This window comes from Arachis ipaensis, chromosome B1 (assembly GCF_059453495.1).
Source record: "Arachis ipaensis isolate K30076 ecotype BB chromosome B1, ASM5945349v1, whole genome shotgun sequence".
In the NCBI taxonomy this organism is placed as follows: domain Eukaryota; kingdom Viridiplantae; phylum Streptophyta; class Magnoliopsida; order Fabales; family Fabaceae; genus Arachis; species Arachis ipaensis.
The window spans coordinates 190285-205294 of NC_142436.1; the positions used below are offsets into that span (position 1 = coordinate 190285).

The 15010-nt window shown below is 32.4% G+C and overlaps 3 protein-coding genes across 5 annotated transcripts; all 3 read left to right on the plus strand.

Annotated features, from left to right (window-relative positions):
* The first annotated feature begins 2590 nt into the window (after positions 1-2590).
* LOC107643690 (early-responsive to dehydration stress protein (ERD4)) lies at positions 2591-5707 on the plus strand. Its single transcript, XM_016347415.3, has one exon. It carries the CDS (start codon positions 2838-2840, stop codon positions 5280-5282), a length of 2445 nt encoding a protein of 814 aa, XP_016202901.2. The 5' UTR covers positions 2591-2837; the 3' UTR covers positions 5283-5707.
* Positions 5708-6738: 1031 nt separating this feature from the next.
* On the plus strand, positions 6739-7612 carry LOC148575519 (uncharacterized). The gene is made up of 4 exons (XM_088500710.1): positions 6739-6902; positions 6993-7016; positions 7188-7215; positions 7424-7612. The coding sequence occupies exons 1-4, from the start codon at positions 6739-6741 to the stop codon at positions 7610-7612; spliced, it is 405 nt and encodes a 134-aa protein (XP_088356836.1).
* Positions 7613-10602: 2990 nt separating this feature from the next.
* LOC107645903 (Eukaryotic aspartyl protease family protein) lies at positions 10603-14036 on the plus strand. Of its 3 annotated transcripts, none has more exons than XM_016306255.3 (10): positions 10603-11102; positions 11484-11631; positions 11791-12026; positions 12156-12380; positions 12487-12622; positions 12713-12786; positions 12879-12978; positions 13084-13141; positions 13396-13467; positions 13565-14036. In XM_016306255.3, exons 1-10 carry the CDS (start codon positions 10801-10803, stop codon positions 13822-13824), a joined length of 1611 nt encoding a protein of 536 aa, XP_016161741.1. In that variant the 5' UTR covers positions 10603-10800; the 3' UTR covers positions 13825-14036. The 3 variants fall into 3 exon arrangements, with proteins under 3 accessions (XP_016161741.1, XP_088358493.1, XP_088358492.1); XM_088502367.1 differs by having other exon boundaries at positions 10684-11102; positions 11501-11631; XM_088502366.1 differs by having other exon boundaries at positions 10701-11102; positions 11474-11631.
* The last annotated feature ends 974 nt before the right edge of the window (positions 14037-15010 follow it).

Genomic DNA, 15010 nt, shown 5'->3' on the forward strand with positions numbered 1-15010 from the left:
AAATTAATTAAATCCTCAAGGAAAGATACCAATACTCTATTTCTTAAAGAGTGGTGATATATCTTCTTAAAATTTATAATATTAAGTTTTCTTTGCAGCTTCTGATTAGAAACCCCATGTATAAGCTTAATTGTTAAGGTAGCTTGTGATAATTAAATACTCTCATTGGCATATAATTAATTAATAGTTATGACGTGTATGAAACTATGAATGAATATATTTTTATTAATAAGGTAATTTGTTTAAGAACACGTTTCCCAAATCAGGATTATATATGACAAAATCAAATTATATAATATATAGGTGTATGTGTAAAAGATGTGATGGTGTGAATTATATAAAAAAAATGATATTAAAAAAGAGACCTGCTACACATACAAGTCTTTTTGACATACAAGTTTATACAAGTTAATCCTAATTCAATAAAATCCACTTTTATAATGCAAGGAAGAAGAGGAAGAGTTTTGAATTATATAGAACTTATCAATACACATACATAAAAAATTCTTAAACAATACAATATAAATGACTTGTATGGACTTAATTGTATGTGTAAATGACTTGTATGTAGAGAATAATCCTATTAAAAAATAGTAACAATAAAATGATAAAACCAATACTTATGTGAAGCAATGTCAATACAGTCCTCAGTCCATATCCATATATTAAATTTTATAGACAATATAATAAATTCAAAATTAAAATTATGATCAAATGAATTCAATTATAATCAAACTCTATAACCATATATAATAAAAAAGTATATATTGTATAAAATTCAATAAATCAATAAACGAAGGTTCTATTGTGCCCTTCAAACACCATGTCTAGCTAGTATTATAATAAAGAAATGAAAATCAAACGAATGGTTTCAAATTTAAATAAAAGATATAGAAAACAATCTATTAAACTATAAACTTAATTAATAAAAAAAACATTTTAATATCCAAAAAAATTATTATCAATCTCATTATATATTCACTCTTTATTATCAAATATTATTTTAATATTAATATTTTTAACAATTAATATATATTCTCTTTATTTTTAATTAAAAATAATCTAAATATAGAATTATTTAATCACAACCGAGTTTTTATATGAGTATAAAAAATATTAATACACATATACACATACATTCTTTTTTTTTTTTTACGATATTTTTTAGGTCAATGATTAATCCATCGCAGATCGGACATCCATTTAAGAGTTTGTCGCTAGTCAATAAATTATTACATGCACAAGATAGAATTCAAACATCTAACACTTACTTAAACAGATTAATAAATTAACTACTAAACAAAATCCAACTAGATTCACTTGTACACATTCTTTGCATCTAACCCTAATTTCTATAGTGTGTCAACCTTGTTCCATTGGCATATATATGGAGGACAAGTTTAGTAGCCCTTTTCAAAGGATCCATTGCATCCTTCCATGTCTTGGATTTTGTCAATAGAAAGTTTCCATTTTCATGTCTTAGCTACAATTCCTTGACCATATATAATTATTATATATGTCCATCCTATTTAATCTAAAAAACCCACAATGATCTTCACATTCTATGTTCTTGCCTTATCTTCCCCAAAATAGTAATCATAATCTCTTTGTTGCTGCTCTCAATTATGCAGCTTTGCTTGCAACCAATTTTGAAAGATGTCAATGTCATATAATCTTCTTTGTTCTATTATTAGAATTATTTGTATCATTAAGTGGTATTTAACGGTTTACTTATAATTATTGTTTGGCTAATCAACTACTTTTGTTGATTTCTTAACCTAACTTGAAAGAACTAATAATAAGTTAAGTCTTAACTTTTCCCCTTAAATTTTCTATTATTTTTATTCAATCATGTTAGTATATAATAAAAATAATCATTAAATTAAGTATTTATATAAAATATATATTAAAATAAATTAAATAATATATGTATTTATGTATTTAGTTTGTAGTTTGTACTCATTAGTTTTTTACTTTCTATCTAAAACGTTATATGCATTTAGAGTTCACACTTAAATAAATAAATCTCTTGTTAAAAGAATCTATCACCTCCTAAGAAATCTAATCTTTTAAATGAAATTGATCTTATCTTATTACATTAACTAAAATTCATTTTGTCAATGAGTAATAGCTCAAATGACATAGTCTCTCTATACTCAATTAAGAGGTTGCGGATTCGAGTCTCCTATCTTTGGTAAAAAAAAAAACTAAAATCCATTTTAGAATTTGAATCAAGTTTTTTTTTTTTTTTTAAATCGTAATGTTTCTTTATACTATTATACCAACACTTTTTTTTATAGCCTCTAATTAAATTGAATCTAGTTGATCTATAACACTATTAAAATGCAATTAGAATCCTAAATTAATATTTCAATGAATTAAAAAAAAATATAATTATTTTGAGAAAAAAAGTATGTTAAATATATGTTTAAAAAATTTAAACATATAAATTTAATTAAATAACCATATTAAACAATTCACACAATTAGTTAATCAAAATTTATTGTTTTGTATTTGTTTTTTTTGTCGTTTTGTGAGAAAGTTGGCAGTTTTTGGAGGCAACGAATAAAACAGAAAAAACAAACAAAAAACCAAAAATTACATCTCTGTCCAATCTCTTCTTCCTCTTGGATCAAAATTCTCCTCAAATTCTTCGCAACCCTAACCCTAACCCCCGATTCAACCCCGCAAATTCCAGCTCCCTCCGATCCATGAAGAAAATCCAACCCCAGTTGGACTCAATCCACCGCAATTCTCACCAAAAAGTCGCAAAATTTTATTTCCATAAACCCTAATTCTTACTTTTTTTTTCTTCAATCCAAATCGCAATTTCGGTCATGGATATACCACTCCCCCCGCCGCCGTCTTCCTCCGGCGGCGACGAAGGCGGCGGCGGAGACCCGTATGCCAACTGGTACGGCAACATCGACTATCTCCTTAACATCTCCGCCATCGGTGCCGCCTCCTGCGTCCTCATATTCCTTCTCGTGAAGCTTCGCAGCGACCACCGCCGCATGCCGGGACCCGCCGCACTAGCCGCCAAGCTCCTCGCCGTCTGGCACGCCACCGGCCGTGAGATCGCCCGCCACTGCGGTGCCGACGCCGCTCAATTTCTCCTAATCGAGGGCGGAAGCGCCGCCGTTCTTCTCTCCATCGCCGCCCCCGCACTCCTCTTGCTCCTCCCTCTCAACCTCTATGCTGGCGACTCCATCCTTGACGACCAGTTCTCCAAAACTACCATCAATCACATCACCAAAGGCTCGCCTCTTCTCTGGATCCACTTCGTCTTTACCGTAATCGTCGTTGTTTTGGTCCATTTCGGAATCTCCGCTATCCAAGAACGGTTGAGGATCACTAGGTTTAGGGACAATTTTGGTAATTTGAGTGATCCTTCCTCGAATTCCACTGCTATATTCACCATCATGGTGCAGGGATTGCCAAAGATTATAGGTGCAGATAGGGCTGTGCTGCATGAATATTTTCAGTATAGGTATCCAGGGAAGGTTTATAAGGTCATTGTTCCAATGGATTTATGTGCATTGGATGATTTGGCTAATGAATTGTTGCGTGTTAGGGATGAAATTTCGTGGCTGGTTGCAAGGATGGATTCGCGGCTGTTGCCGGATGATGATTATGATGGTGGTGAAGGTGGTTTAGGTGGTGGAGTGGAGCAGGGTGGTTGGAAGGGAACTAGGCATTGTTTGATTTGTTGTTGGAAATGGTGGAAGGGTTTTTGTGCTGATGTGATGGCAAAATTTGGTTACACGGATGATGAGCGGTTGAGGAAGTTACAGGAGGTTAGGGCTGAGCTGGAGAATGAGCTGGCTGATTATAAAGAGGGCCATGCGCCGGGCGCTGGAGTTGCGTTTGTGATGTTTAGGGATGTGTATACTGCTAATAAGGCTGTTCAGGATTTCCAGAATGAGAAGAGGAGGAGGATAGGGAAGTTCTTTTCGCTGTTGGAGCTGAGGTTGAGGAGGAATCAGTGGAAGGTTGAACGCGCCCCCTTGGCGACTGATATTTACTGGAAGAACATGGGGACGCCAAGGCTCTCGCTTAAGTTGCGTCGGGTGTTTGTGAATACATGCTTGATGCTTACGTTGTTGTTCTTTAGTTCACCACTCGCTGTGATCAGTGCTCTTAAGAGTGCTGGGAGGATCATCAATGCTGAAGCCATGGATAATGCACAAAATTGGGTGGCTTGGGTGCAAAGCTCTAGCTGGCTTGCAAGCCTTGTTTTCCAATTTCTGCCGAATGTTATCATATTTGTTAGTATGTACATTGTGATACCTTCGGTGCTTTCCTATCTATCGAAATTTGAACGCCATTTGACAGTGTCTGGGGAGCAAAAGGCAGCGCTATTGAAGATGGTTTGCTTCTTCCTTGTGAACCTCATTATCTTGAGGGGTTTGGTAGAATCATCATTAGAGAGCGCAATCCTGAAGATGGGGCGGTGTTATTTAGATGGAGAAGATTGCAAGAGGATTGAGCATTACTTGAGTGCATCATTCCTGTCGAAGTCATGCCTCTCCTCGCTTGCATTCTTGATCACTAGCACTTTCTTAGGTATATCTTATGATCTCTTGGCTCCGATTCCTTGGATCAAAAGAAACCTTCAGAAGTTTAGGAAGAATGACATGCTTCAGTTAGTTCCCGAACAAAGTGAAGAATACCAGCTAGAAAACCAGGACACCAATGGTCTTCAGAGACCATTGATGCAAAATGAAAGTGCTTATGACAATTCCAGTATGGATAACCCAGAGGGACAGGATCTTTCTGTGTATCCAATCACCGGAAGCTCACCTGCACCGAAACAAACCTTTGATTTTGCACAGTATTATGCCTTCAATTTGACAATATTTGCACTGACTTTAGTGTATTGTTCATTTGCTCCACTTGTGGTCCCTGTTGGTGTCGTCTATTTCGGGTACAGATATGTAGTTGACAAGTACAACTTTCTGTTTGTGTATCGTGTTCGTGGCTTCCCTGCAGGAAACGACGGGAGGCTAATCGATACTGTGATATTCATCATGCGTATCTGCGTCGATCTGTTCTTGATGGCTATGCTGCTGTTTTTCTCGGTCCAAGGTGACTCCACAAAGCTGCAAGCTATATTCACTCTTGCATTGTTGGTCATGTATAAATTGTTGCCTTCTAGTAGTGATAGCCTTCAATCAACTCTTTTGGAAGGTGTTCAAACAATTGAAAATGTTGTTGATGGACCAATTGATTACGAGATCTATTCACAACCCAGGTTTGATTGGGATAACTCTCAAGGGTGATTGATTCTTTGACATGAATGCTATTACTTAGAAGGTGTAATCTGTCTTCCCAAACAGAGGTTGTACCTCAAACTTAGTGATTAGGGGAATTCGGATAGAGATAGGGATAGGTATTGTGATGATGGAGGGTTCAAGCTTATGCAGGGAAGAAAATGGAAGAGGGTTCTTTTATTGAATGTTGTGCATATTTTGTTCTACACGAGATTTTATGGCATTTTATTCTTGTCTTCCATTCCTTACCTAATTTAAGCTCGGTGATCATGTTAATATTGAATTGAATATATGTACCATATGATAGATGTTCCTATGAAGTTCCTAGCATCATGAATTTGAGGGAATTTGTTCTTCTATTGTAACAATTGTAATATATATCTAACACAGTTTTGCGAATAGATTCACTCAATTTATCTTTTCAATTAAGAAAATTAAGCTTGATTTGATTACTTGATACCATGCAATATATCAATTATCTTGTTTGGATATCACTTAAAAGTTGTATAGTGAGAATTTTGTAGCTAAATTCTAAATTCTCTTTGAAATTTCAGTATAAATGATGGGTTTTGTTTTGCTTGAAAAAGATGCAAAGAAAAATGAATAAACGATTTCATTGTCAAAATGGCATTTCCTTCATTATTAACCTACCGAACCCATACTAAAAATTATAACTGCCATTTGTTTACATTAATTTCCTCTTTCCAAGTGAAACATGTTCCTATAAGATTTTTTTTTTTATCTTAATGTTCTTAACTTCTCATCACAAATCACTAGCATTTACCATGTGTGGATATAACATGAAGTTACAAATTAGTAGCATCCAACACATGCGGATATAACATGCAATTTATTAATTACATTAATTCACATTTAAACAAGTAGGAAAAACGTTAGACTATGGCCAAAAATAGAGAAAAAAAACACATTAGTAATTTAAAAAAAAAAAAAAAAAGACAAGATAATGAAATGTTGAAGCATTCCAATGTTGGAATTCACTTGGACCAAATGAATAATAATAGGGAGATTGAATAATACAACATAGTCAAAACACAAATCCTATAGTAACTCTAAACCAAACAACTTCCAATATCCCTTCTCACTTAAACATGTTCTGGATCAATTTCCATACACTCATCACTTATGACTCATTTGTCACATGATGAAATTAAACTAACTCTCTCTCTCAAAAATAAAATGTGTGGCTATTCTTTCAATGTAACTGCTAGTAGTATGCACTAGGACAAAAATACCAATTGTTCAATGAGGATATAAATAGGTTGAATTAGCTTGTCACAAGTCATTTGCTCCTCCTTCACTTGTCACTTTGAATTTATTTTTTTTTTCAAAAAATAAAATAAGTTTTTTTTTTTAATTTATCTTCTAAAAAAATTTGCTTTTGTTTTCTCTCATCACTTGGGAGAAAAAGGGTATTTTTAGATTTTAATAAGATATGATTAAAAACATGCATCATAAGGTAGTGAAAAGCAACCTTGCTGATTTAGGTTCAGAGAGGAAAAAGGTTGGATCAGGTGGTTATGAATATGATCAACCCCTTTGCCCAAAACCAAGAAGGCTTTCACCTTCCATACCTGAATTTATCAAGCCAATTAGATGCAACAAACACAGGTGCCACTTTTTTTTTTTTTTTTTAATTAATCAATTATTATATGGTTATTCCTAGGGGTGAAAAAGGGTTATAGCACAAATTTTTCAGAGAATTAGAAATTTTATTGAACGAAAGTGTTATTTTACATCCTTTTACTATTACTATAATTTCTGTAGTAAATTTTGATGTATATAATTATTGAAAATATATATGTATTTTTTTTTTCTTTTCTCCTTTTGTGAATGTGATTCTATTTTTTTTTCTTTTTCTTTTACCAGTCAGCCAAATAATTTCAACAATGGAAGTGGGGTTCTCAATATGATCACAGAAAAGGTTTTGCTTTTTTTTTTTTTTTTTTTTTAAATAGTGTAAGAAGAAGGTTGATGCGATCGTCAACTCTGATCTGGTTCAACAACTCCGATAAAAAAAATGAGAAATCCATGCTAAATCGGATTAGAGTTGACGTTCGCATCAAAGGTATTATCCTAGATAATTGGAATGAATAATTTAGTAATTAAGTTGTTGATGATGGTTTATGTAGGGATCAGATGGAAAGGAACTGGCATGTAATGTGTGCTTACCATCATGTTATTATGGATCTCCACCAAGAAGAACAGAGAATCCATTGATTCATGATGTAGAATTTCTTCACCAAGTGGAACTAGTTGCACCATTAGCAAGAGCTAAATTATCTGACAAATTTGGATTTACTTCAGCTTCTCCAATGTGAATGTGGAAAAAGAAAAGGATGAGAAATTAAGTTAGTAAATTTTGCTTAAGATGAGAGTTAATTAAAATGTAAGGTTGAGGGAACATTTTGATTACTGTTTTGAGGGATTGTTTAGAGAGTAATTAGTTAATATAATTACTTACTAATTAATTAGTATAAGGCATGTTTTCTTTTTTTTTTAGTTTACCCAAACAGTATCCCTTAACCCGACTGGTTAAGAACTAATCCATCGCAGATCTGAGCTCCATTTAAGGGTCTGCCGCTGCTAATGAGTTGCTGCATGCACAAGATGGGGTTCGAATTCCCGACACTTGCTTAAGCGGACGAGTGAGCTGACCACTCGACCAACCCAAGTTGGTTATAAGGCATGTTTTTTTTTTTTAATACTTATATTATGTAAATATGCATTTGTGAGAGCTTAATTGATAGCTAGGGTCAAAAGGATCATTTTGTATATAACAAGTTTTTGTTTGTAATGCCAACATGGCAATATGGTTATTTTACTAAATGAAACTGTTTAATATTTACTAGTAATTATTCTTTTCCTTCTTCTTATTTCTGGTGTTTCTTCACCATTTTTCTTTTATAAATTAACAAATATAATTTTTGGAGCTGTTATAATTAAAGAGTAATTTTATCTCCGCAAATTAAGGTTATTAAATAAAGTCTTTAATTAAATATAGCAAAAATTGAGAGTAAATGTTAAATTTCAATCGTGAAAAACGAATTTATAATGAATTATTCAAATCTCAAAGGATAAGAATTCTAGACTTAATTTATTGTCAAATATACACATTTATGTTCAAATTACTGATATTTTTTCTAATTATGTTATTTGTTCATAAAAAATTAATCATTCATATAAAAATATATATTAAATTATAAAATATATATTAAAAATAAATTAAAAATACATATATTTATATATAAATATTTAGTAGTTGATTTCATAGCTAATTTTTAATGTATAATATTTTTGTGTTTTTAATTTTCATCATTTGATCAAAATCAAGGTTAATTCGTTGTATGCCAATGAGTAATAACTCAAATAGCATAATTTCTCCATACTCAATTAAGAGATTGCGGGTTCGAGTTTCATATCTTTGGTAAAAAAAAAAAAAGGTTAATTCATTGTATGTAAAAAAATATTCTGGTTTGTTAATTAAGCAGGGAATTAAAAAAATCCGTAATAAAAATAATTGCAAGGCCTATTTTGATACTTCTTTTTTGATTGAGTGTTGTACCATCTCTAAAAAGTTATATTGTTTAAAATAGAAATTATTATCATATGTTTAACTGATATTGTTAAAAATATAACGAATAAAGATGGTAATATCATAGTTGTAACTTTGTTGATGCTAAAATGTAATTGTCTTTTAAATTAATGAGTTATAGTTCAAATGACATAGTCTTCTCATACTCACGTAAGAGGTCGCAAGTTCGAATTTTCTTATTTTCAGTAAAAAAAAAAAATATATATATATATATATCTTTTAAGAGTTGAAGAATGTTCCTTAAACAAAATAAAATATCAAAGAGAATGTCTAATATGGGACAATATATTTTGTTAATGTTTAGATTTTTATTGGTTGAAGTGATTCAGTACTTTTTTTTATTCAGTACTTAGTACTTGTTTCTTTGTCTCTTTAAAACTGAGATTTTGATTATATATAATATAAGTAGATAGATTAGTAGAAGAGTCATGTTATATTGCCAATTTTCACTTATTATTTAAATAGCCACAAATGTTTTTAAGAAATTACATGATATACAATAAATATATTAAAATTAAAATTAAATTCTAGTAAACTTAATTATCTATTAGAAATAAATAAATAAATAGTAACATAGAATTTTCACTTTTTTAATTTATATATAATTATAATTGAGATGTATTAGGAAAAAACGTTCTAACTTTGTTATTTTCTAAGTTATGGCATACCTGAAAATATTTATATACCCCAACTTTTTTAAAATTCAAATTCCAAAACATAAAATAAATAAAAAAAAGTAATTTGCTTCGGATGAATGTGCTTTTTAAAAACTAAAAAAGGATCTAATTCACTATGCCCAATTTTAATTATAAAAACACTCCCACAATTTCTGTTTGTTCCTTCATATTTTCAAAAATCATTAATAATACCTAGTTTTTAGGATTTTAACTCTCAAAAAATCATATTAAAATTTTTTAACCTTCAAAATATCCGGTTTGTTAATAAAAAAATAAATAGAATAAAGTATTATTTTGGTTTTTAATATTTAGAATAAGTCTTAATTTGGTCATAATATTTTAAACATCTTATTTTAGTCTCAAAAAATTTTAAACATCGTATTTCAGTTTTAAAAAAGTTCAAACAGATATAATATTATTCTACTATTAAATTTAACACTAACAATTAGCATATTGAAGAGTCAATAACGTATGGTTTTAGAACGTAAATAAAATCGATCTACCAACGATCATCAATTTAAAAGATTTTTCTTCAATTTTGCATCATTGATGCTTGATTGATAGATTTTTGGAATTTTTTTTACAAGAGGACGAGAAGAAAAAATGTTATAATAAGATTTTGATCTTCTAATACAAAAAAGATGATATGATTTAATAATAATATTATTAATTTTTACGTCATTTATTTCGTTAACTATGTTAAATTTAACATTAAAATAATATTAAATCTGTTTAAAACTTTTTCGAATAAAAATAACACATTTAAAATAGTAAAAATCAAATTAGAAATTGACCAAAGAACTAAAATAATACTTTACTCAAATAAATAACATGTAAATTTTAGTAAAAAAACCAAAAACTAAAATAAATAAATAACTAAATAAGAGAAGCCCGCCTTAGCAGCAACCGTCATCAACTGTCAAAAAGGAAAGACGGGCCCCACTCACATGGCCTCTCTTACACTCTGTCGTTCACTGTCAATTTATTATTATTATTATTATTATTATTATTATTATTATTATTAAGTTAATAACAATTTAAGAGTGTTACTGTTGAGCTGAGTTGAGCTGAGAGTGTGACACTCATTTTCAACCCATCACTCTCACTAAGATCCCAACACAAGAACTCAAATTTCACATTCAAATAATAATAATGGATCTTCCAAGATAGGGTTTCGTTTTGCTTCTCTTCTCTTCTTCAATTCACATACATAGAAAAGAAAAGAAAAGAAAAGAAAATGCTCACTTTCTTCTGCAGATTCGCATTCTTCATCCTTCTCTTTCTATGCCGCTGCTTCCATGGACATGGCGCCGCCGTCTTCACGTTTCCGATGCACCACCGTTTCTCTGGCCCTGTCCGCAAGTGGTCGTCCGCCGCCGCCGGCATCCCGCCACCGCCGGAGAAGGGAACTTTCGAGTACTACGCTGAGCTTGCTGACCACGACCGCTTCCTCCGCGGCCGCAACCTTGGATCCGATCTCGACGCCGGACTTGCTTTCTCCGACGGCAACTCCACCTTCCGCATCAGCTCCCTCGGATTGTACTTACCTTCATTTCTCAATCTTCGCTTTTCATTTTTGTTTTGGATTTTTTTTTTTAATAAAGAAATGTTTTGGAGATTGTTATCAAGATTATTAAAGAGAGAAATTTGAGAAAGAAAACATTTTGTTCATAATTATTTTGGGGGGGAAAAATGTAAAGAGAGAAACTTGAATGCTCTTAATTAGTGATTTTGCAATGTGCATTTACATTTAAGCTTTCTTGCTTTATTATGTTTGAGGAAACCAACAAACTTACTTTTAGTAGATAAGTGTTTGTGAATTGGATTGGATTAGATTAGATGAAACTTTTTGGTATTTGTTTTTCTCGTTTGGGTGTTTCTTTAACTCTTTCTTTTTCCTTTTTCTGGAGATTTACTCAGTTTGCATTACACGACAGTTCAGCTGGGGACTCCAGGAGTGAAGTTCATGGTGGCCCTTGACACTGGAAGTGACTTATTCTGGGTACCCTGTGATTGCACCAGATGTGCAGCTACCGATGGCTCGGTCTTTGCTTCTTCCTTGGCTCCAGTATGTTCACTTTGCTCTCTTTCTCATTATCTGTGGCTGAAGTAAAAAAGAATCTCTACAATTAGCTATTAGTTATAACTTTATAATTAAAAAGTGTTTCTGCATTGGTTATTGCTATTGCCTGTTTATGATTTTGAATGACGATCGTTGTTTTGGCAGGATTTTGACCTTAGTGTGTATAGTCCTAATGGATCGACAACGAGCAAAATGGTGACTTGTAACAATAGTCTGTGCACGCATCGCAACCAATGCCCTGGAACATTCAGTAACTGCCCCTACATGGTCTCTTATGTCTCTGCTGAAACTTCTACGTCGGGAATACTAGTAGAGGATGTTCTGCATTTAACGAAAGAAGATAATAATGATGACCTTGTTGAGGCAAATATTATATTTGGGTCAGTTACTTTGTTAAATTACCTTTACAGTATGATTCTCACTTAGTGTCTCATGTTTTATTTTTTTCCTTCCTTCACTTTTTTCTCGACAATTCATCTAAAAGTTACCAATAAACGTGCGTGTTGCAGCTGTGGACAAGTACAGAGTGGATCATTCTTAGATGTTGCTGCTCCCAATGGTTTGTTTGGGCTGGGTATGGAGAAAATATCAGTTCCTAGCATATTATCGAGGGAAGGCTTTATAGCAGATTCATTCTCCATGTGTTTTGGACGTGATGGCGTTGGAAGGATAAGTTTTGGGGACAAGGGAAGTCTTGATCAAGAAGAGACTCCATTTAATTTTAATCCATCACAGTAAGTGGTAATTCCCTGTTGCTTCCCCTCTGATTATCTGAATTTAAAGTATTATTATCAATGCTTGAAAAGAATATAACTTCTTATGGTTGGGAACATCACACAGCCCTACCTATAACATCACAGTCACTCAAGTCCATGTAGGCACAACTCTAATTGACGTGGAATTCACTGCTCTTTTTGATTCTGGGACATCTTTCACATACTTGGTTGATCCAATCTATACAAAGCTTTCTGATAATGTAAGTACTTAACCAGAAAGGGAAGCAATTCTGCCTGAAGTTAGCTAGATATTCTTTGAAGACAAACTTATCACGGTATCTATATTGTAGTTTCATTCCCAAGTAAAAGAAAGGCGGCGTCCACCTGATTCAAGAATCCCTTTTGAATATTGTTATGATATGAGGTCATAGAACTGCTATTTTTCATGGTTCATATAATTTTTTTTTTCTTTTTCTTTCAAATTCAAAGCTAAATATTATTTCTTATGTTCGACAGTCCTGATGCAAATAGGAGCTTGATACCTAGTGTGAGTTTAACTATGGGAGGTGGAGGCCATTTTCCTGTTTATGATCCAATAATTATTATCACTACTCAGGTGAGTAAAGAAGGAAATTATTCACCTCTTCAATCCCTGTATGCTTGTTTGTTATTTTTGGATCTACATATTGCTAAATGTGTTCCTTCCCTTATTATGTTGCAGAACGAACTTGTATATTGTCTAGCAGTTGTCAAGAGTGCCGAATTGAACATAATTGGACGTAAGTCTTTTAATTTCTTAAAGTGAGTACTCATCATTTCATGTGATATGAACCTTAAGTGAATTAAGGGGAAACACATTAAAAGAATGAGGTTTTACTTCATATTAATTTGGTAAGATACAATAGGGTATTTTTGTTTCCGGGTTTCTTGATAGCAATGCTGCATTGCCTCTTTTTTCCCCCAAATCATGCTTGATGCTTCTTATATGCTCATTCTAATGTTCTGTTCTACCAAATCATTTTGATGATTGCAGAAAACTTCATGACCGGCTACCATGTTGTATTTGATCGGGAAAAGCTCATCCTAGGATGGAAGAAATTTGATTGTAAGTGTTTACTTTCTTCTCATAGTTATTGTTCCTCCATTTGATTGTACATATGCTTCACTTGAGGATCAAATTCATAAGTTGATTCCTTAAACAGGTTATGACATTGACGATCATGACGAAATTCCAACAAGACCACACTCAGATACTGTGCCTCCTGCAGTGGCTGCCGGTTTCGGTCATTACCCCGCTCCAGACTCTGCTGCCAAAAGGACAGAAAGCAGTTCCACCACTGTATCACCACCATCCCATCATAGTCATAGTTCACTTCTGGCTTTTTTCTGTTTTCTCTTGTGTTGTTTTGCTTACATATTCAGGGATCACTCGTTTCTATGGGGGAGTGGTAGTTCACGGTGAACCTTTTTTGCTCACATTATTGCACTACATGAGTACATGTTGATATATTAGAAAGCACCATCTCCATTTGCTGCTCTATAGTATAGTGTTGTAGAATATGTACCATTTTTTCCCCACTCATGATCTTCCACCATGTAAATGCTATTTGTATGTTTCACTTCCCATGCATCTTGTTATGTATCTATTCAAGCCTTCAAGGACAGGGTTCTCTATCTTTTCCATGTTACAGTTCTGAGGAAGCTAATTTTTTGGCACAACAATGGATATGCCAATGAGTAATATATCGACACAAATTATGACAATAGTTATGTTAGAGAATTCAAATAATGCCAATGTATATGCAAGAACTAAGTAAGAAAGGACGTTATAAGAACAGTCAACATCGTTTACGATGTGTGATGAAAAACATGATGCAAATAATTCGGACCCAAAGACAATGTGGAAAGCTTAATCTCCATAACTTGGTTCCATCATATTCGTGGGCCAAACCATATGCTACACCTATGCTTCGTACGCCATCCTTCTTTGAAATATCTGACATTAGATTCAATGCTAAGAAAATGAAGGATTAAGCTATACACTTCCCACGTTGATTTGGACAAGTGATTCCGTACCATAATCAAGTCCACCTTACAAATATGCAACACCATCATCAAGTGTTTAGTTGACGAATACTTTTATTTAAAAGGAAGTATAAGGAGCCAATGAAATATCTGTATAATGTGTACAATGGGGGTTTAGGGATATTCGATTCAGTAGGATATCAAATGTTTATTATCCTTGGTATCCGGATGGTTATTCTGGATAGTATCGGTGTATTGTGTTTGAGAAATTAGTAGTATTTTATTCTGGATGTTTATTTTTTAACTCATATTAGCCAAATAAATAGTCCATTATACACATTGTACAAATACTCTATTGGCTCCCTAGCGAAATTTTTTATTTAAATATAGTTACCATGGTATTTTTTTTAAATGTAAAGTGATTAATATTTTATTATATTTTTTATTTAAATTAATACTAATTAATTTTTATTTTTTATATATTTCTCTATCAATTTAAATTTTTTAAATAAATAATATTATAAATTATGGTATAATATTAAAATTTTTATGATAAAAAATATTTACGGTTCAATTTTTATTCACCTTTAAAATAAAGAAATTATGCCATTTGGGTTATAACC